Raw genomic sequence first — 19,560 nt, 5'->3', positions numbered from 1 at the left:
CTAAATCTTGGAGTACTTCTTGAAGGCCCCAATAAGTCCGCCGGTGGAGCTGTCGTGTCCCTCACCATTGCCAGCTTCATCAAGTTCCTTCAAGATCTTCTTGGCCAGCACCTTGCCCAGCTCGACACCCCACTGATCAAAGCTGTTGACGTCCCAGATGGCACCTTCGGTGAAGGTCAGATGCTCGTAGTAGACAATCAAGGCTCCCAGCTCAGCAGGGCCAATCGATCCTCCAACAAGGATCGAAGTGGTAGGACGGTTGCCGAGGAATCGCTTATGTGGAACGAGTTCTTCGGGAGCACCCTCAGCTCTAACTTGCTCGTCAGTCTTGCCAACCATCAAAGCCTCAGCCTGTGCAAAGTAGTTGGACGCCAGCATCTTTTGGTGCAGGTTGTTGGTAATGGGGTTATGAGACTGGGCAGCCAGGATGAAGTCGGTGGGGATCAGCTTGGTGCCTTGGTGGACAAGCTGGAAGAAGGAGTGCTGAGCATTGGTGCAGGGCTCGCCGAAGAGAATAGGACCTGATATGTTAGCATGCCATTCTCAATGAGTAGTAGCACATCAAGTGACGCCGAACTAACCGGTAGTATACTTGACAGAGGTACCATCAGATGCGATAGACTTTCCGTTTGACTCCATAGACAGCTGCTGCAGGTAGGCAGGGAAGCGGTGGAGGTATTGATCGAATCTGATGTACAATGTTAGCGACTGGCGATATCTCCCTCTTGGGTAATGCTGAGTGTGAAGTTGGTGGTTATACATACGGAGCAACGAGGTGAGTCTGAGCCTGGAAAAAGTCAGAGTACCAGACGCTGAGAAGACCACCAAGAATGGGGATATTCTCCTTGAGAGGAGCCTCGCGGAAGTGCTTATCCATGGCGTGAGCACCACTGAGAAACTTGTGGAAGTTGTCGTAGCCAATGTACAAGGCCACGCTGAGGCCGATGGCGCTCCAGACCGAGTAGCGGCCCCCGACCCAACTCTCGAATCCAAACATGTTCTTGCTGTCGATTCCAAACTTGGTCACTTCGGGCTCATTGGTGGAAAGAGCAACGAAGTGCTTGGCAATATCGCCCTTGTTGTCAGTCTTCTCCAGGAACCAAGACTTGGCCGTGTTGGCGTTGGTTGTGGTCTCAGCAGTGGTGAACGTCTTGGAGGCAATAAGGAAGAGAGTGGTTTCAGGGTCGGAGTTCTTCAGAGCCTCCGCCATGTGGGTTCCGTCAATGTTGGAAACAAAGTGAAGCGTCATATCATCAGCACCGTAATGCTTGAGAGCCTCAGTGACCATGACAGGGCCGCTATGAACAAACACATGTCAGCTTCCACGTTCGTTATCAACCTCCGGCAAAAAGTCGAGAGGTATGTCAAGCTTCACGATTGTAACTCACAGATCAGAACCTCCAATGCCAACATTAACAATGGTGGTCAACTTCTTGCCGGTGAAACCCTTCCACTCGCCGCTTCGAACCTGCTCAGAAAACTCTTTCATGTGCTTCAGAACATCATTGACGCCGCCAGGGGAGTTCATGACATCCGCACCATCAACCTTCATGTCCCAGCCGCCGACATTTCGCAGAGCAGTGTGGTATACAGCACGCTTCTCAGTAAAGTTGATCTTCTCACCAGCAAACATGGCATCTCGCTTCTTTTCCACACCAGCCTGCTCAGCAAGCTTGACAAGGAGCTCGAGCGTCTCGTCGGTCAAAAAGTTCTTGCTGAAATCGAAGAGGATCTCGGCCGAAACACCTTTGGAGTCGAAGGTACGGGTGAATCGGGAAAATCGTTCCGGGTCAGATGCAAAAGCCTCTTTCAAGACAAAGTTCTTGCCGACATTGTCACGGTGAGCTTGAAGCTCGGCCCAGGCGGGTAAAGTATTGGCGGGAGCCATGGCGGCAGTTGTTGAATTTTGTCTGAATGGAGGAAGGTGTCTAAAGTCTCTGTGGATGGTACCGAGAATGATGATTAGCCGGGAGGAGCAATTTTAGAGGCAACGAAGGGAATTGAATCTATGGGATGCAGAGTGTAAAAGCCGTTAAAATGGATTATACAATCCGTCTCGCAAGCTTGGAATGAAACAAGGCACTCTTGGCTGCGACGTGCAGGAGTCGAATGGACAGGAGGGGAAACCACTTGAGCACCGTGACGGATCCGGTTCTCGCGGAGGTCTCGGTGTCGACAGCTTCCAAAGCTTAAGAGCGTCGACAAAAGAAAAGACACAACAAAATAGACTTCTCACTTACTCAGAGGGATTTAAAAGATCCAACTGATTCAATGGATAGAAGAAGAGAGCAGAATCAAGTGGGGGTGCAATTGCTGCAAATGCAAAATTGATAATGACTTGACAGGATGAGATTAAATAATATGCTCGTCAAATAAGTGCCGCAGCTGGCAAAGCTACTGTGGAGCACCGCTCTCATGTCGACAACTTAGCAAGCTTTGGTGATGCTGACTGGATTCTTATCTGAGCCCCTCCAGAGAGCAGGAGCGACCAGCAACAAGCTCAACCCACGATGAAAAAGGGAGGGGGAGGGGTAACTGCACATTGCTGCAGCCGGACAAGCCGCAATTACGTCTTGTTGAGGCAGGCACTGGAAGGAGGGGCAACCTTGACAGCCAAAAGTCTAGTGGTATATGTACTCCGTGGCTCTTGCCCGCGATTGATGGGTTGTGGGAGACAACTGTCTGGTGGGGCAGGAGCAGACATGAAGCATTCAACGTTGCTGGTATTGTATTTATTGCATTTTTGGCGGTCTTCTCTTATATGCATTGTATTTTTTTCCTTTTTTTTTTTACCATGCTTTGCATTGCATTTACATACAATACAGAACATCTTGCTTGTATTGTGGCTTTTGGCATTTTTGGCAATGATCTGGGCTGATCTGAGTTGATCTGGGCTGGAAACGCCCAATGCACCAGACAGACCAGGACTCCACAGCCAAAGGAAAAAATCACATGCAATGCTCCGTATTGCGCTGGTGGCTTCCTTGTTGTACGCCAGACAAAGGGACTTTCCGGCCCATACCATTCCACGTATCATCTTGCACCATTACGTTCGGGTCTGGTCCACGAAAATCTCGGTGTCTGGCGATGTTTGGAGCTCTTTTGGTGTAATCTTTCATCATGCTGACTGCCTGTGCAGTCTTCCCCTACGTCATCAAATGTCATGTACGACTGCCACGACAACAGCGAGCCAAAACAATACACAAACGTCATGGCTTCGTTATCATCACTCCATTCGTTTCCCCGGACGAGGTTGCCTAATGTCCAATGTAATAATACTCTACCTAGGTATTCTAGCAGCTCAACATAAACCGTTCATTTCCCAAGGGTGCAGCGGTGTAAATAACAAAGGGTGAAGCGAAAACGAGAGTGTCTGATTTCCTGTAAACAACAATGGAGGAATCAAGGCGTCATGACAAAACAACCTCTTTGCTCTAAAAACTGCCAATGTCCATGTTTGCCTGCCAAACTCCGAATGCATGGTAATGAAATGATGCTGCCCTTTTGACGAAGAAAGGGGGACGTTACAACATGAAAAATAAAATATTTTAGGCAATTTTCTGATGTTTGGTACTATGCCAAATTGTCTGGCAAATGTTGGTCCAGTCTGGCCAGTGGTCTGACTCTATTCTTTCTGTGTATGTAGCTCCGGGCTTCGTGATGCGCAGAGTCCCTCCTTAGTCAGAGTCTATAGAGGTTGTCAGAAGGCAGAATTCAACCTCTTCTCTTCCGGTAGATGCTCGCTTTAATTTAACATGCCGACAATCATTCTTCATCGTTGATCTTGAATGCTCCCCACAAACGAGGGATCGCTCACACTACCGCCGGCATCTCCCAGTCCAGCAATCGGCCGATTGTAGCTGAAACCCTGGAACTGATTCTGCATGGTTTGTGACAACATTGGACCTTCCACGTATGAATCCTGGGGTGCTTCCCTGGTGAAATCCGGATCAAAGTTGACGGTGTCCAAAGCGTCGGCCTGTAAGGGGTCAGTGTTCCGAATACCTCATGTGATGATCCACGACAATGCAGCTGTGGGTGGAAGTAGGAAAATTCATTCCTTATGTTACTTACAACACTAGGCTTAAAGGTTGGCTCATATTTGCGTTGAAGAAGCTTGCGCCAGTCTATAGCGTGGAAAAATGGGTGAGCTTTGATCTCGGCGGAGCCATTGGCACCTAGACGTCTTCGGGATCTCGATTTAGAAGCTTGGTGAGGAGGTCCTTCGCAGCCGGAGGCACCACGTCAGAGAAGTGCAAAGGTTCTGACAGAATTTTGCGGTACATTTCATTTGTGTTCTCGTCGTAGAAAGGTGGTAGACCTGTCAACATCTCATACAGGAGGACGCCAAGAGTCCACCAATCGACGGTCTTGTTGTACCCCTTGCCCATGAGTAGTTCAGGGGCAAGGTATTCGGGAGTACCGCAGAAGGTATTGGTACGATCTTCGTCCTTCATGTCCAGCTTGCAAAGACCAAAGTCGCAGAGCGCAATATGGCCCTGGTAGTCGAGCAAAATGTTTTCGGGTTTAAGATCGCGATAGATGACACTGAAGCCATGTAAACATTCCAGGGCGCAAAGCAATTCCGCGGTGTAAAACCTGGCTCTGTTTACATCAAACCGGTGTTCCTTTTGCAAATGGTAGAATAGCTCTCCGCCGTTGACAAAGGCAAGCACAAAGTATAACTTCTCTGGGGACTGGAAACTGAACTTGAGGGGTACAATGAAGGGGTTGTTAATCTGCGCCAGCACAGATCGCTCTGCAAGGGTGTGAGCGACTTCGGATCGAGAGATGATGTGAGCCTTTCGGATGGTCTTGAGAGCATAGATACGGTTGGTATCCTTTTTCCGAACCTGCATAACCTTGCCGAAGCTACCCTTTCCAACAACCTTGAGCAGCTCAAAGTCTTCAATCTTGAGCTTACCGGCGCGTGTTTCAACGTATTCGACGCCAACCTTGATCTTGCCAGTACCAAACTGGACGTCAACCCAATCGACGCCACTTTGACCTTCACCCTTTTGTCGTTGTGCATGTTCAGCCGCCGCCTTTTCTCTGTCCTTCTTGCTGGCCTTGGGGTCCTCAACGTAGGGGTGTCTCTCTTCGAACCTGGGATTGATCCTTGCAACACCTAAGAAGATGTCTTGACTGCGACCAGCACCAGGACCAGCATTCGGGTTTCTCAAGTACAGGTGGATTACAAGCTCCGTCACGCGGGAAACGTCAAACTTGTATTGGGTGTTTCCGCCTGCCCAAAGTGGGTTCTCTGGATTGCCATCGACCGAATTCACAAACACTTGCACCTTGTCGAAATCAAGAAGAGCGTAAGGCATGTACTTGCCCGAGATGCGGCCGTGGTTAGTGGGGATGGCCCCAAAGCCGCCTGCGGACGAGTGTGGTCGAGCAGATCCGTTTATGAATGAGCCGGCCACTCGTTGAGAAGATGAGGGTCGGACAGAGCCAGCAACGCTAGATGCTGCATTGCTCGTAGAGAGGGAGCCTTGATGCTGTGATGCGAAGACGTTTCGATGTGATTCCGGTAATGAAAATCCTTGGCCCTCGTGAAGAGTAACGACTAGAATGCCAGGCTTTGGTGGCGTAACAACAGGCGCCTGAGCCATGGCTTCTGAGGCAGCTGGGTTTTCGGTATGTATTAGTATATGAGGCGGGCTCAACTTATGGAAGTGTTTGGTTATTGCTTACCAATGGCGCTCTCCGTTGTAGGGGTAACGGCGCCAGACGCCGAGGGTGTCTTTTCATCTTTCTCTGTGATAGTCGAGGTGGACGGCGATCGAGCGAAGGCGCTCAGAGGCCCCAAATGGGTCTCCTTGAGCTCTGGAGTGGAAAGTCATGGTTAGCATCTAGGCAACACGGGATCGAAGTTAGGTATCATTGGGGTTGGCCTGTTGGGGGGCCGAGGCGAACCCCAGTTGTCCAATTCTCCTAACGGACAATACAGACAGGAGAAACTAACTCTTCGTGAGCTTCCAAGACATGGCAGTTATCTGTTAAGTAGAAATCGGCGCACGATGGGGTGGACAAGATCAGTCTCGTGGATATCGAGGAAGTGAGACAGGTCCAAAAAAGGCCGGTGGGAAAGGGATCCTTTTAAAACGGGGTCAGAAGGCAGATGTCGACAAGGTTAACCTTCAGCCACCGGCTGGAGGGACAAGGCCAGAGACCTGCAGACGAGACGCGTTGTTGATGGCGGGAGACGGAAGTGTGGCCGTGGGCGTGAGTGGAATACGAATTAGGATAGAAGAAAGAAGGGTTGGATGCTGAAGTGGACGGAGGTGGATGCGTGGTTTGGCGTGCGGTCTGGGACGGGAGAGAAGACGAGACTGGAGTTGACCAGGAGGGACACTTGACTGGTAAAGTCTCAAGCTGGTCTGGTCTGGTCTGGCTCCCACAACCCCGCAGACAGGTCACGACTGAAAGTGCCTTGGCTTGGGGTCCAGTACTTATGGCGGCCGCTGACTTTAGGCCAAGTCTGGTCTGGTCAAGGTACTTTGTGTGCACACACCACGTTAACCAGTTCAGACCAGACGACTTTGGCTTCTTCAGGGTTGGGTCTAGCCCAGCTAGTATGCCAGACCAGTTCAAGCCTGCTTTATCAGACTCTGTGTTTGAGGCCAAGGTCCACTACTGCAGTGTTGGGATGACGGGCGTCCGACCTTGGCGTTCCTGGATGAGAAATACGGTCAAGCCACTGTTTGCATCAATTCGGTGGATGTGTGTATGATGGATTGTTCAGGACCGAGTGTAGGCAGAGCAACGGTTCCCGAGCAGATGGAAACACAAAAAGTATGTAAACAATTTACGAAGAGGCAAAGCTAGGACGTAAGCAAAGCGCCATGGATGCACTCAAATATATCAATTCCGAGTCGCGACTTTTCTGCAAGGTTCGTAATGCTGTGGCAGTGACCTACAGCCCCAGCACTCGAGTTCTGTCCAGTCCAATGACGATGAAGCATGCGGAGGTAGGGGCAGTGATCTCAAGACTCCACGCAGTGTTGAATTGATGAGCAAGACTAGGCGATCCCCGGAATTCAGGAGGTAGAGGTATCAACCATGGATCTTGACTTGATATGCTTAAGTAGGTATCGACGCCCCAACTCGGCGCTCAACACGGCTGAAAATGGCACAAGGAACCCAACGTTGAAGCATGGAATTGGGGCAAAGCAGCCACTTGTCGGCAGAGTTGAGATGGGAGGCTTCGTCGCCCCTGGATGCAGGGCATTTCTCAGGGTGCAAAGGTCAACTGGTCTCGTTGGAGTTGGAACATTGAGTTGGAGGGGCAAAGAGATGATGAAATCAGGGCCTATCAATATCCACACTGGGGATGGCGCAGCCCCCCAGTACACAGTTGAAATAACGTTCGCACAGTATACTGTATCTTATCGCACTTCAATTTGTGCTTGTTGTTGACCCAACTCACAGTGTTATGTGTTCTGGTCCGAGGTATAGTAAGAGCAGGAAATGGCCACGGCTCATCTGGAGCTAAGCTGGGACGGCGTCGTCAAGTGGACGGTGTTTGCAAACACATGTCAGCAAACTGCAGACTAATTGTATGATTCTGTTTTTCCGAGTTGAAAATTTCCGGATAATAAGACACGTTTCCAGGCCTCCAAAATAGTAGACAGTTCATCTTATGGCCACGGCACAACTTCAGTTTCATCACATTTGCCAACATGCCGGAACACATGTGGCTCACTTCGGTGCTACATCACACTTCACAGCCTAACACCCAACCTTACCTTGCAGGTAGGCATATAAATAAGTCACATTCGAAACCAACCAAATACAACCGGCTGCAAATCTTGATTAATCTTGTACGGCACCCTCCAGAATAGTGGTAATATCGGCAATTTAGATGGATATCTGCGTACCTATGTAGGTAGGCAGGTAGACAAGCGCCATCTGCGGTGCTTGTGATCCATGCCACCTACCCTAGGTCATTCAATTTCCAGCTAATAACCTCCGGTTTCCGTCCTTTTCTCTCCTTTCCTTTATGATGTTATGGATGAACATATAAAAGTGGATGGCCTCCCTCAAGACTCTGGGCGGCTTCAATTGTAGAATCGTTACTCGAGATCTGGACGGCTGGGCTTCTTGTATGGCCAACAAGATGTGTATGGAATGAATAACTAAGGCAGTAGGGTGTGGTGGGATATAATTGGCGACTTGAAACGTTAGGGCATCGAATGAATGGATGACACGGAGCAGACTCGCAACACCTACCGGTTGACATAATTGTGGATGGTTCTGGGATTGCCTGGAGAATCGACAGAAATTCTACGACTACGGTTTTTGTCGGTGATATGGCCATCACTCCTATTGAGTGGTTCAGAAACATGCGAAACTAACTATTGGAGCTTTTGTCAAAGAGCAGAGGGAGCATTGAAGCTGCCAACATGCCAACCACTAAATTCCCTAGCAATTAGAACATCAATTCCGTGGATAGTATGGGTATGTATTCCAGCAATGGTATCTAACTCAATCAGTCACCCTGCACTCACTCTCTGCCAGCTTTTCAAGTCTGGTCCTTATCTCTCCCGCTCCACTGAACCTGCCTGCACGCACAATTGCAGCCGCCCCGCGCTAAAAAGGGGTTGATACCTGACAATCCAGGCGCCACTCGCCCACTTTCATTGGTCTGTTGGCAGGTGCCAGCCTGGCACATCGATGAGGGTCATTTGGTCCGTGACAACAACCACTGGGACAATTTGGACACATTTTCGACGGAGCTCCCTTGTCCTCCGGTCTGAAGCCAACAAGCCGAGAGCTGTCTGCGCCCGCTGCCAAACGACCATTGATTCATTCGATGCCGCAGCAGCATCTCCGCTTCTTCTCACGAGCACTGCCATTACAACGCTTCAATTAACTTGCGAAAGCTGATTCCTATCAACTTGCATCTGCATGGTGGCTGCCACGATATTAGGAACTCCCGTCTTACGAACCCCACCAACTACATAACTTTCTCCCCCTTTACCGACTTCCTCGTCTTTGACAACGGTCATTGGTAGCGTGCGATACATATTGCCATCATGAAGCTGGACGTCAAGGTTAGTATAGCAGTATGATTGCCTGCTGCAATGGGCGTTTCCGTGGATGGGCAGAGCAGTCTCGAGCTCTGATGTCCACTCCACATTCCCACCGCCTCTCATGGACGGATTCCCCTTCCACAGAAAGAAAGTCAAATCGTGAACTATTACCGCTGACTTGTGTCTCCATCTTGTAGCGCCAGCTGTACGCTCGCAGCGAGCGAGTGAAGGGCGTCGACTTTCATCCTCAGGAGCCGTGGATCCTCACTACACTCTATAGCGGTAGGCACTGATTCCACACGATCGACTGATCACGCGTCTCAAAAAGTTGCGCATACTCATCTCACCTCTTGTATTCTAGGCCATGTCTACATTTGGTCATACGAGACCCAACAAACGGTCAAGACATTCGAGCTGACCGAGGTACCTGTCCGGGCTGGCCGATTCGTCGCACGCAAGAACTGGATTGTGTGCGGCTCCGATGATTTCCAAATACGCGTGTACAACTACAACACCTCGGAAAAGGTTGCCCAATTCGAAGCGCACCCCGATTATATCCGCGCCATTGCTGTTCACCCAACTCTTCCATTCATCTTGACCGCGTCCGATGATATGACAATCAAGCTGTGGGATTGGGACAAGGGCTGGAAGTGTGTCCAAGTCTTTGAAGGACACAGCCACTATGTCATGGGTATCGCCATCAATCCCAAGGACACTAACACCTTTGCCTCTGCATGCTTGGATCGCACCGTCAAGATTTGGAGCCTTGGTTCCTCCACCGCCAACTTCACTCTGGAAGCTCACGAGAGCAAAGGTGTCAATCACGTCGACTACTACCCTCACTCCGATAAGCCTTATCTCCTCACCACTTCCGATGATCGAACTGTCAAAGTCTGGGACTACACCACTAAATCCCTGATTGCTACCCTCGAAGGCCACACCAACAATGTATCCTTCGCTTGCTACCACCCCGAACTTCCTGTCATTGTGTCTGGTTCCGAGGACGGCACTATTCGCATCTGGCATGCGAACACCTATCGATTCGAGCAATCTTTGAACTATAGTCTGGAACGGGCATGGTGTGTCTCTTATCAGAAGGGTAAGCAGGGTATCGCTGTAGGTTACGATGATGGCGCCGTCGTCGTTAAATTGGGTCGTGAGGAGCCTGCGGTCTCCATGGATGCCTCGGGTAAGCTTATTTGGGCGAGGCATAATGAAGTGGTGTCTTCTATAATCAAGGGGGATGCCTCGATCAAGGATAATGAACCCATCTCACTTCCCACCAAGGATCTGGGCACATGTGAAGTGTACCCCCAAACTTTGATCCATTCACCGAACGGCCGATTCGTTGCGGTTTGCGGAGATGGCGAATACATCATTTACACCGCTTTAGCCTGGCGTAACAAGGCTTTTGGATCTGCTCTGGACTTTGTCTGGGGTTCTAAGGAGAACAGCAACGACTTTGCCATTCGTGAGTCGGCAATGAGCGTCAAGATCTACAAGAATTTTGTGGAGAAGAGCGGCGGTCTCGATGTTGGCTTCCAGGCTGATGGGCTTACTGGGGGTATTCTTTTGGGTGTTACTGGACAAGGCGGCATTTCATTCTTCGACTGGGCCACCGGCGGTTTGGTACGCAGGATTGAAGTTGAGCCCAAGCATGTCTACTGGTCAGAGAGTGGAGAGTTGGTTGCCATCGCTTGTGAAGACAGCTGCTATGTTCTGCGATTCTCTCGGGAGAACTATGTCGAGGCTGTCCAGGCCGGCCAAGTTGAAGATGATGGTGTTGAGGCTGCATTCGAAGTCATCACGGATATTAGTGAGACGTAAGCTATGACCCCCGCTATTCTGTTGTTGACCAGGACATCTGGAGTACTGACAATGCATTGCAGCGTCCGAACTGGCGAATGGGTAGGAGACTGCTTCCTGTATACTAACAGCACCAACCGCTTGAATTATCTGGTTGGTGACCAGACCTACACTGTATCACACTTCGACAAGCCCATGTACGTCCTGGGTTACATTCAACGGGACTCAAAAATCTACTTGGCAGACAAGGATGTGAATGTCACATCGTTTGCTCTCTCACTTCCCGTTCTTGAGTACCAGACTTTGGTTCTTCGAGAAGACATGGAAACGGCTGCCGAGCTGCTACCTACCATTCCTAACGATCAACTTAACAAGATTGCGAGATTCCTTGAGGGACAAGGCCACAAGGAATTAGCCCTGGAAGTTGCCAGTGACCCTGAACACAAATTCGAGCTTGCTCTCGCATTGAATCAGCTGGATACTGCCCTAGAACTGGCCCGAGCGGCCGATGTTGAACATAAGTGGAAAACCGTTGGTGACTCTGCACTGGCTGCCTGGGATGTCGCCCTGGCCGCAGAGTGCTTCACTCACGCCAAGGATATGGGATCCCTTCTTCTTCTGCACTCATCAACTGGAGACAGGGAAGGTCTCTCCGCTCTGGCGAAGCAAGCACAAGACGCCAACGCCCACAACATTGCCTTCTCTTGTTCATGGCTTCTGGGTGATGTCGACAACTGCATCGAAATTTTGACCAAGACCGGACGACTGGCCGAGGCTGTCCTCTTTTCGCAAACATACAAGCCAAGTTCTACCACTCCCATTGTGAGGGAATGGAAAGAGAGTTTAGAGAAATCTAAGAAGGGCCGAGTAGCGAAGCTCATTGGTGTTCCCGAGGATGACGATGATTTGTTCCCTCAATGGGACGCGTGGTTGAAGGCCGAGACCGAGGGCGGCTCAGTAGCAGATATCCCGGCAGAGACCAATGGCAACGAAGCAGATGCTGATGAGGAAGAGAAGCCCGATGCGGAAGAAGAGGAAGAGGATGACGAGTAAGAAGATGCTGGCGTCAACGCAGGCGAAATGAACGTATGATTTGCTTTTTGCTAGATACAAAGGCGGAAAAAAGGCCCATGTGCCGAGTCTACCCGTTGTGGGAGCCGGGGATGAATGAAGTTAATTTAAGAAGTTAAATCCGTTACATGTGCTGTCTTTTGCTGTTCCTACAAATTTTGTGAGAAGATCAAGACTATTGGCATGATCCGTGATCATGTCGCCCACGTCCAGCTTGGTGAAGCTTGTAGAAATCGCGTATCAACCTCTAAACAACGGGAGAGGTAATGACCAAGAGGCTGGTTAATATGCTAGCAGGCGAAGGGCCTGTAAAGCGACGAGAGGACGGAGGGAAGCCGACGTCGATGTCAAAATACCTTGCTGCCAGGATACGCCACGTTTTTTTCCTTTTCAAGCTCTTCAGCTAGGGTCTTCCTTGTCACTGCACCTTGTTGGCCAAAACCCAGAACCATCCGAACCAGGTTGTACTGCCCGTGTATGGAATATCTCGAGGACAACCACGCAGCTTGACGTCGGAGCCCTCATCTTTACGTTTACATAAAGAGTATCAGGCCTGGTACCAGCCTTCATTAACTACATAATTGTTCAAATAGACTCTACATCTCGCAGTCCCAGATAGAACTTGGCAAGCTTAGCAGCGGAGTGGGTGTCATAGACCTCCAACATTGTAAGAATACGGTGGTGATCTATTGATGATCACTCTAATAGTGAAAGAGAGAGACGTGGGTTAGCAATATCACTAGGGCTTCAGTGTTGTGGAGGGCTGGCGTCAGTTCAATGACGAACTTAGACAAGATTCAGCACAATTATGAGGTATTACATGCCATTCAAGCTAGTAGCCGTTGAAAAGTGATGGATATTGCGTTCACGACTAGATCAACAGGCTTGGTACCGTAGCATCGATAAAGCTTGTCCAATAGAGGGTCTTCTACTTGCGGAAAAAACGGCCCGGAAAGTGAGAACGCGATGATCACGGTAATAACTAGATCCCTACAAGGCAATATATTACAGCCAGTAGCATTCAGAGGGCGCCGGAATTACCTATGCTTCTTCGATCGAACTACCCAGACAAGTACTCCTTACACCGCCCTTCTCGCTTCATGTCTTTGTCACAGACAGGCGTTATCACAACTCGGACATTGAAGCAGCCACCAGCAATCGGTACAATCAAAAGTATAGAGCATCTCGGTGAACTGGGTGTTGATCGCCTAAAGAAGAAGTACTTTGCCAAGGATACGACAGTCACAGCAAACGTGTAGCGAGGACGAGGTGCACCTGGTGACGAGAGTGGTATTCATTGGCAAAACAATACGTTTCGAACCACATGTCTTCAAGATTCATCTCTTCCATGTTCGCTACAATTTCTGATATCTGTCCATCTCATACCGCAGGACGTAAGACACAAGCACCCTGATACAGCAATTAACAGATAGAATACTGCTGAAACACCACGGGCATAGGACGTCAACACATCTGTAAGGATCTCTTTGGGGACTACCTTGTCGATGCCAATTGCACCAGCGTGGATGATCCTACCGACGTCTTGCTCCGGAACACGTGCCAACAACTCTTGCCTCAGTCTGTTATTAAATAAGGAGATGGCGACGCTAATGAACACTGAGCCCCCAAAGGTCTGGAAGAAGAGGAGTGTTGACGTGGCAAGCGAGGTCAGTGACGGCGGACTGTGAGCATTTATGGCGACGATGGGCATCTGAAGGCCTATTCCACGACTAAATCCCAGAAGAATCTGGTATCCAGCCCACTTGATGGTGCTGGAATCAAGTGAGAGTGTAGATAAAAGATAGTGCCCAATGACTGTGAGTAGAGCACAGACAAGCATGACAGGCAGATAATAGCCGATCCGTTGAACTAGTCTCAGTTAGATGTGAGTGATTGCCAGATTTGGCTGACTCTACTCACCAAAATAACCAGACGAAACAGATCCAACTAACTGGCTCATAACCACCGGGAGACTACTTACGGCACTGTTGAATGGTGTCATGCCTTTGACGGATTCAAAATAGACGGCCAAGTAATACGATGATGCCAGGATTGTTGAAAACAGCAACATCATGGAAAGGCAAGACATCCATACTTGTCTCTTCTGGATAAGGGGCAGGGGGATCATGGCTCCATCACCAGCTCGACATTCCCAGGCTATAAAAGCTGTAAACGCCGCTCCGCCACCGCACAATAGCCCAATAACCGTGGTAGAAGTCCATGAGAGCATCTGGCCGCCGAACTGAAGAGCGACCAATACCATGGTGGCAAATAATGTCAGAAGAAAGAACCCGGGAAGGTCAAGCTGTGAAACAGAGAAGCTGTTAGGCTGCTTGTCTTGCTGGGAGCGCCGGTCAGGAATGCGGACGAGCAAGATGAGCAAAACGCATGTCGCTCCAATTGGGATATTGATGAGGAAGCCTGCAGACAGAATATCAGACACCACTTGTAACAACAGGTTTATAGCGCAGCACTAACACCGTCTCCAGGTCATATACTCTGTAAGAGCGCCTCCTACCAATGGCCCCGAACCGAGTCCGACTTGGCAGACGCCCATCATGATGCCCAAGAGAGATGGCCGCTTGGCGAGCGGTGCCGATGCCACGATGATTGCAAAAGCCCCTGTCTGAATGCCAGAGGTGCCAATGCCCGCGATGGCGCGCCCGATGATGAATACAACCGACGAAATCGCCAGGCCGCTTATTAAGGAGCCAATCTCAAAAATCAGGAAGAATGCCAAGAAAGTCCACTGGCAGAGTACTATTTAGTCCTGAGGAGCGGGATAGGATAAGATAGGAGAGGCACACATACCTTTACGTGAAAACAAGTATAGACCTTTCCAGAGAGAGGTAAAAACACAGCACTGTTAACTCGTATTAGTCGATCCGCATCTTACTAATACTTCCCATTACGCAGGGAGAAGAAACACACATGCTGAGGCTGTACATGCTGGCCCACCAACCAACGTCAGTGTGGGAGTGGAAGTCTGTTATGATGTGAGGAATGGCCTTGAACATGTCAGATCATGAATCCAGGAAAGGTATCTGGCCATACCGTCACGAGAATGGACACATCCAGAAGAATCAGGAAGCAGGCAAGAGTGAGACCGGCTATTAGGCCGACGAGCTCCCATCCAGCAATGTACTTGACGACATTTAGTGATGAGTCGCTCCTCTCGATGTCATTGTCCTCGGCAAACAGGCCATCTCCATGTGAAATTCGCTCGCTCTCCACGGGTATCTTGTCAGAGGTCGCATCTTGGCCATGGGTCAAGACGTGAATGCTCGATGAAGAGGCCTGTTTGCCTGATATAGTCTCCATCTTTCGGAATGCCACGAAGTCGTAGTCGAGCTAATGACCAACTCGTTAAAGTTATGTGATTGTATACGCGGAATATAAAGTGACCAGTTACCGCAAATAGCCTGTGTAACTCTGTCCGATGGATCCAGAACAGAGGCATGTTGAAGAGCACGAGGCAAGGTCGAGAAATCATTCAGGCTCTAAGCGTGGCAAGAGGGAATTGGGCAGGAATCCGGAGTGATGGCACTTCAACTCTGAGTTCGAGACATTCAACAACTGTCGACGAGACACCGCTCTACTCAGGTGAAACATGGACACTGAGATTGCGATCCAGGCGGTAAGATAATGGCATTGCCTGACCAACAACGGTCTGGAGTAAAAGGTACTTGCCCATATCCGAGTATACACCAACACATCACAATGTGCCTCAGCATACTACGCGATATGAGATACGTTTGTCGTATTTAGTACTATTGAACCCCCCACTGAATGTCTTTGTAGTATGTCCTCCTTCTAGATATGGAGATGGCAACGCTAATAAACATTAAGCCTCTGGAGGTCTTAAAGAAGACGAGTGTTGAGGTGGCAAGCGCCGTTAGTGGCGGCGGGCTGTAAGAATAAGAGATTCACTTCCGGACCAAATTGAGACATACTATTCCGTACTCAGGACTCAGGAGCGCATAATGGCGTTCGCCCAGTACTGTTATCGCATCAAAGGCTAATCAGGTGACATGCAATGTAAGACTGATTAGACACATGTGAGCCACAAACGGGCCAGGCATGGTTAATCTCCTTGCCGTCAGGGACACCTGGTAGATGTCACAGTGAGCGGTCAAAAGCATTTGAGCATGGGAATTGTATCGTATACCACGGTGTGTGCAGACGCATATGGGGATATACTAAGATGCAGTAATATATCTTTAGCTCTGATACCACAGACTGTATGTGGCAGTGGCGCCGTGTTCAAGATTCACATACAAAGACTTAACACAGGTGCAATTGGAGCAGCTTGGGGCTATAGAACTCCATGTATTCTTATAACTCTGGAGCCATGTCCAGTAGTTGATTAAGAACAGAATACGAGATTAAAGTTGGAAGACTTCTATATGAGGTGCGCCACAAGGAGGATTGCTGCTCTCTCGGATCCAAGTCGCATTTTGGTCTTCTTAAAGGTCGAAGAATACAACCAAAGCCGCCATACGCCATGTTCTCAACTTTGATGGCAAGCAAACATGATGGTTTTCCCGTTTAATGCGTATTTATTGCTGGGACTTTGAACTGGAGTTAGATTCTACTACACCAGACACGCAATGCCGCGTTAGTGATTGATCAGTGAAATGCGTTTTTGCCCCTGAATCGAATACGAAATACGATCATCACGACTGTGGAATTACAAAGCGCATGGAACAGAATCACATCATTCATATAGGTTGTCCAATTATTCACTACCGAAGTAGCTAGTTATCCATCGATTTCCGCCATGGAATGTAAAGTCAAAGGTCCCACGCTACCAATCTTATAGTTTTCGCAACCAACAGTCGTAGCCGCTATAAAATACAAATTCGTCGACATCCAAGCCGATAACCGAGCACCCTCTCAACGTACACATGGAGTTTAACCTTTCCCCAGCACCATTTACAGAGCAGCAAGGGCAAAGCCAGCAGCAGCAACAGCCGCGAAAGCCATGCCAGTCTCACGGGCAGCGGCACCAGTCTTGGAAGCAGCGGCACCAGAACCAGTGTTGGTAGCGTCACTGCCGCCGGTGGTCTGGCTGCCGCCACCGTTGGCGGCCTTGCAGTCAACAGGGCTCTTGGACTTGATCTGGTCGGCTCCGGGGCACTTGGCCAGGTCGCTGGAGTGCTCCTTGATCCAGGAGGCGGCGGCGGAGGTGTAGCTCGACCAGTCGCTGCTGAGGCTGGCGGGGACGGTGATGGAGCAGTAGTCCTTGGGAGGGTTCTTGATGAACTCCTGGGTCAGGGCAGGAGGAGGAGTGGGCATGGAGCCGAGGAGGCTCAGGCAGGCGGTGGCAGCACCGATATCAGTCTGGCGAGGCTGAAGCTGAGAGGCGAAGGTGGTGCCGGCGAGGGCAGCGAGGATAACCTTGGTCTGCATGGTGGTTGGTTGTGTGGTGATGTTGAGTTTGGTGTTGAGGGCTTGGAATTGGAACCCTTGGGAAACGATGGCAGAACAATTGGAGTATTATTTGAACTAGGAGTAGGAGAGAAGAGATTCCATGGCGTGAGGAAGGATAGTTCTTTCTTATAGGGGCCGGGTCTGGGGAGGCTCAAACTCCATCAACCTGACGCCCTGTGGACTACGACGCAGTTAGCCTCTGCCGTTCTTGACTAGCCATAGAGAAGGGGAGAAATTTGCCTTGAGATCCAAAAACGGAACCAGTAATGAGGACTAATTGGTACTCAGGGGGTGTGTGTCTTGTTATTCACAATTGGTGGCGTGTGAATCACGGCACCATATCGATGGATCTCAACATATTGTACGTTTTCGCAGACCAATGCCCTTCTCTGCTTTCAAACTCACCATCCATACACGTACTGTACAAGGGGGAGTACGAATTCGCTCTGTTGTCCTGGTAAGAATGCAAAATATCAGCCTAACGGTGGATATCGCATCTCGTAGTCGTCGTGAAACCCCTGTTCATCATGCCGATTTCCCACTGCGGACCTTTCTCCCCCGAAACAAAGACTGCGACAGAGTAGTAATAAATTCGAACAACAGCGTAAGAACTCCAGCAGTACGGCGCATCTTTACCCCGGACCACGCTGAGCATTTCGAACGGCACCAGGGGTACTGTAGGCGATATTACGGTGCAAGCCAACTTGTCTAGTTCGACGCCAAAGTATCCAGCCGCAAGCTAGACTGGGTCCAGCCACGGGGGTATTTCTGGGAGCCACATTGCCAGGGCGAGGATTTGAATGGAACAGAAATTGAGCGTTGAAACCAATTGAGCTCTTTGTGGCGAGGCAGTGGAAATTGGCCCAACAAATTTGCCGTTATACCCATTGAAGTCACAGGTGATTTTGACTTACATACAAAGCCTGGCTGAACAATAATCCGTGAATTCTCATGGGTTTATGGAGTACTAGTCAGGGCCAAAGACGCCAGCTTCGATATTCTATCCGAGGTCACGCCACGGATTGATCTGGTCAAACCCCGTGGCTTGATCTCAGCCCAATTCATATTGTACGCCCAGCCTGCCCTGTTCCAGAGCAGCTATCGAACTTGGCGACTGCCGGGTCAGCCTTACAACATCCTCGGACGCAGGGGCCTTTCATGATGGAGGGAACCAAGGGACGAGCTGATGCTGAATGTGGAGAAGCAGAAGTGGGTTTTTAGTCTGGTGAGTTTGGCGATGAGAACAAAAGGCTGAAACCCAAGAATAGACCTAAATGCAGTTTAGTTGATGAGATTAGGTGAAAGTTGAGCCAGTGTTTGACGCCTCGCCGCTCAAGTTTCTTGCTCTTGCGATTCAGGCACAACCATCACCTTGCGATGAGAAGCTCAAGATATTCCATAGAGTACTGTACCGTTTCTCTTCTGAAGGTCTGGAGACCAGAATACACAGTTGTGGCGCCTTCTCTGCACATCAAGCTCAAAAGACTGCCTGTACTACCGGGAAATTACACCAAACCAGGGCAAGAAGTCTTTCCTACACCCAGTTCCAGAGCAAGGGACGAGCACTGGCCAGAACGGCTTTCTGTGCCCCGTGATCGTATTTCGTGTTTGTTCAGAAATGTCGCACACGCCTCTTGAGTGTCACATTGTTTACCGGATTTGGGGGGAATACACGGGTAAAGGACATGGCTATTGGGCGAAAGCGTTTCCAATTGCAAGTAAGGTGTGATTTAATTTCCTTTGAATTGATCATTCAATTGCAATTCAATTCAATTCTGCTTTGGAGACGTTGTGCCAAGAGCCGTGTGATCTTTTGCGGCTCTGCTGCCGACAACTCTGTGCAAATGAGTCTTTCTTCAGCTCGGTGGAGTTGATTCCCACATGGACACCAGGTTGTGGATTTGCATGACAGAGCCCATTGTCATGGGTTCGAGGGCATTTGAAACGCCGTCTTGTCCACTAACGTAATGCGAAAAGCAAAACCCGCGTCTTGTTCACAGCCAGAGTGGCAGACGGGCTGATTGTGAGACGGCATTGTTCCACCAACACAGACTGTCTCGTTGAGTGCAGTACAGTACGTGAACCGTGTTGCTACGTTCAGGAACCCCAGTCAGCCTAGCTAGGCTGGTGGCGAAAGCTTGGCTTGAACGGGAGTTTCCATTGGTGATGATGTGTGAGCTTAAGTTGGGAGGGTAGGATTGCAGTCGTT

The 19,560-nt window shown here is 49.8% G+C and overlaps 7 protein-coding genes across 7 annotated transcripts; 1 reads left to right on the top strand and 6 right to left on the bottom strand.

The window, feature by feature from the left end:
* VFPPC_07485 (glucose-6-phosphate isomerase) lies at positions 1–1,888 on the bottom strand (the record flags this gene model as incomplete). The annotated part of the gene is made up of 4 exons (XM_018286333.1): positions 1–521; positions 582–688; positions 765–1,298; positions 1,389–1,888. The coding sequence occupies 4 exons, from the start codon at positions 1,886–1,888 to the stop codon at positions 1–3; spliced, it is 1,662 nt and encodes a 553-aa protein (XP_018142930.1).
* Positions 1,889–3,772: 1,884 nt separating this feature from the next.
* VFPPC_07484 (serine/threonine-protein kinase gad8) lies at positions 3,773–5,993 on the bottom strand (the record flags this gene model as incomplete). Its single annotated transcript, XM_022428561.1, has 4 exons — positions 3,773–3,979; positions 4,185–5,632; positions 5,701–5,832; positions 5,972–5,993. 4 exons carry the CDS (start codon positions 5,991–5,993, stop codon positions 3,773–3,775), a joined length of 1,809 nt encoding a protein of 602 aa, XP_022284346.1.
* Positions 5,994–6,105: 112 nt separating this feature from the next.
* Positions 6,106–6,971, bottom strand: VFPPC_15955 (hypothetical protein; the record flags this gene model as incomplete). Its single annotated transcript, XM_018293708.1, has 2 exons — positions 6,106–6,639; positions 6,849–6,971. The coding sequence occupies 2 exons, from the start codon at positions 6,969–6,971 to the stop codon at positions 6,106–6,108; spliced, it is 657 nt and encodes a 218-aa protein (XP_018142928.1).
* A 1,043-nt stretch (positions 6,972–8,014) lies between these two features.
* Positions 8,015–8,353, bottom strand: VFPPC_17894 (hypothetical protein; the record flags this gene model as incomplete). The annotated part of the gene is made up of 1 exon (XM_022429567.1): positions 8,015–8,353. One exon carries the CDS (start codon positions 8,351–8,353, stop codon positions 8,015–8,017), a length of 339 nt encoding a protein of 112 aa, XP_022285379.1.
* A 691-nt stretch (positions 8,354–9,044) lies between these two features.
* Positions 9,045–11,900, top strand: VFPPC_14246 (coatomer beta' subunit; the record flags this gene model as incomplete). Its single annotated transcript, XM_018292015.1, has 4 exons — positions 9,045–9,062; positions 9,239–9,323; positions 9,403–10,864; positions 10,931–11,900. 4 exons carry the CDS (start codon positions 9,045–9,047, stop codon positions 11,898–11,900), a joined length of 2,535 nt encoding a protein of 844 aa, XP_018142927.1.
* Positions 11,901–13,248: 1,348 nt separating this feature from the next.
* VFPPC_07482 (MFS multidrug transporter) lies at positions 13,249–15,378 on the bottom strand (the record flags this gene model as incomplete). Its single annotated transcript, XM_018286331.1, has 7 exons — positions 13,249–13,787; positions 13,839–14,339; positions 14,397–14,667; positions 14,730–14,781; positions 14,850–14,926; positions 14,973–15,269; positions 15,331–15,378. 7 exons carry the CDS (start codon positions 15,376–15,378, stop codon positions 13,249–13,251), a joined length of 1,785 nt encoding a protein of 594 aa, XP_018142926.1.
* A 1,475-nt stretch (positions 15,379–16,853) lies between these two features.
* Positions 16,854–17,330, bottom strand: VFPPC_14245 (hypothetical protein; the record flags this gene model as incomplete). Its single annotated transcript, XM_018292014.1, has 1 exon — positions 16,854–17,330. One exon carries the CDS (start codon positions 17,328–17,330, stop codon positions 16,854–16,856), a length of 477 nt encoding a protein of 158 aa, XP_018142925.1.
* Positions 17,331–19,560: the final 2,230 nt, after the last annotated feature.

Source organism: Pochonia chlamydosporia, chromosome 4 (assembly GCF_001653235.2).
Source record: "Pochonia chlamydosporia 170 chromosome 4, whole genome shotgun sequence".
Taxonomy (NCBI): domain Eukaryota; kingdom Fungi; phylum Ascomycota; class Sordariomycetes; order Hypocreales; family Clavicipitaceae; genus Pochonia; species Pochonia chlamydosporia.
The sequence above is the reverse complement of the archived record's forward strand: the minus strand, read 5'-3'. Positions and strand labels throughout refer to the sequence as shown.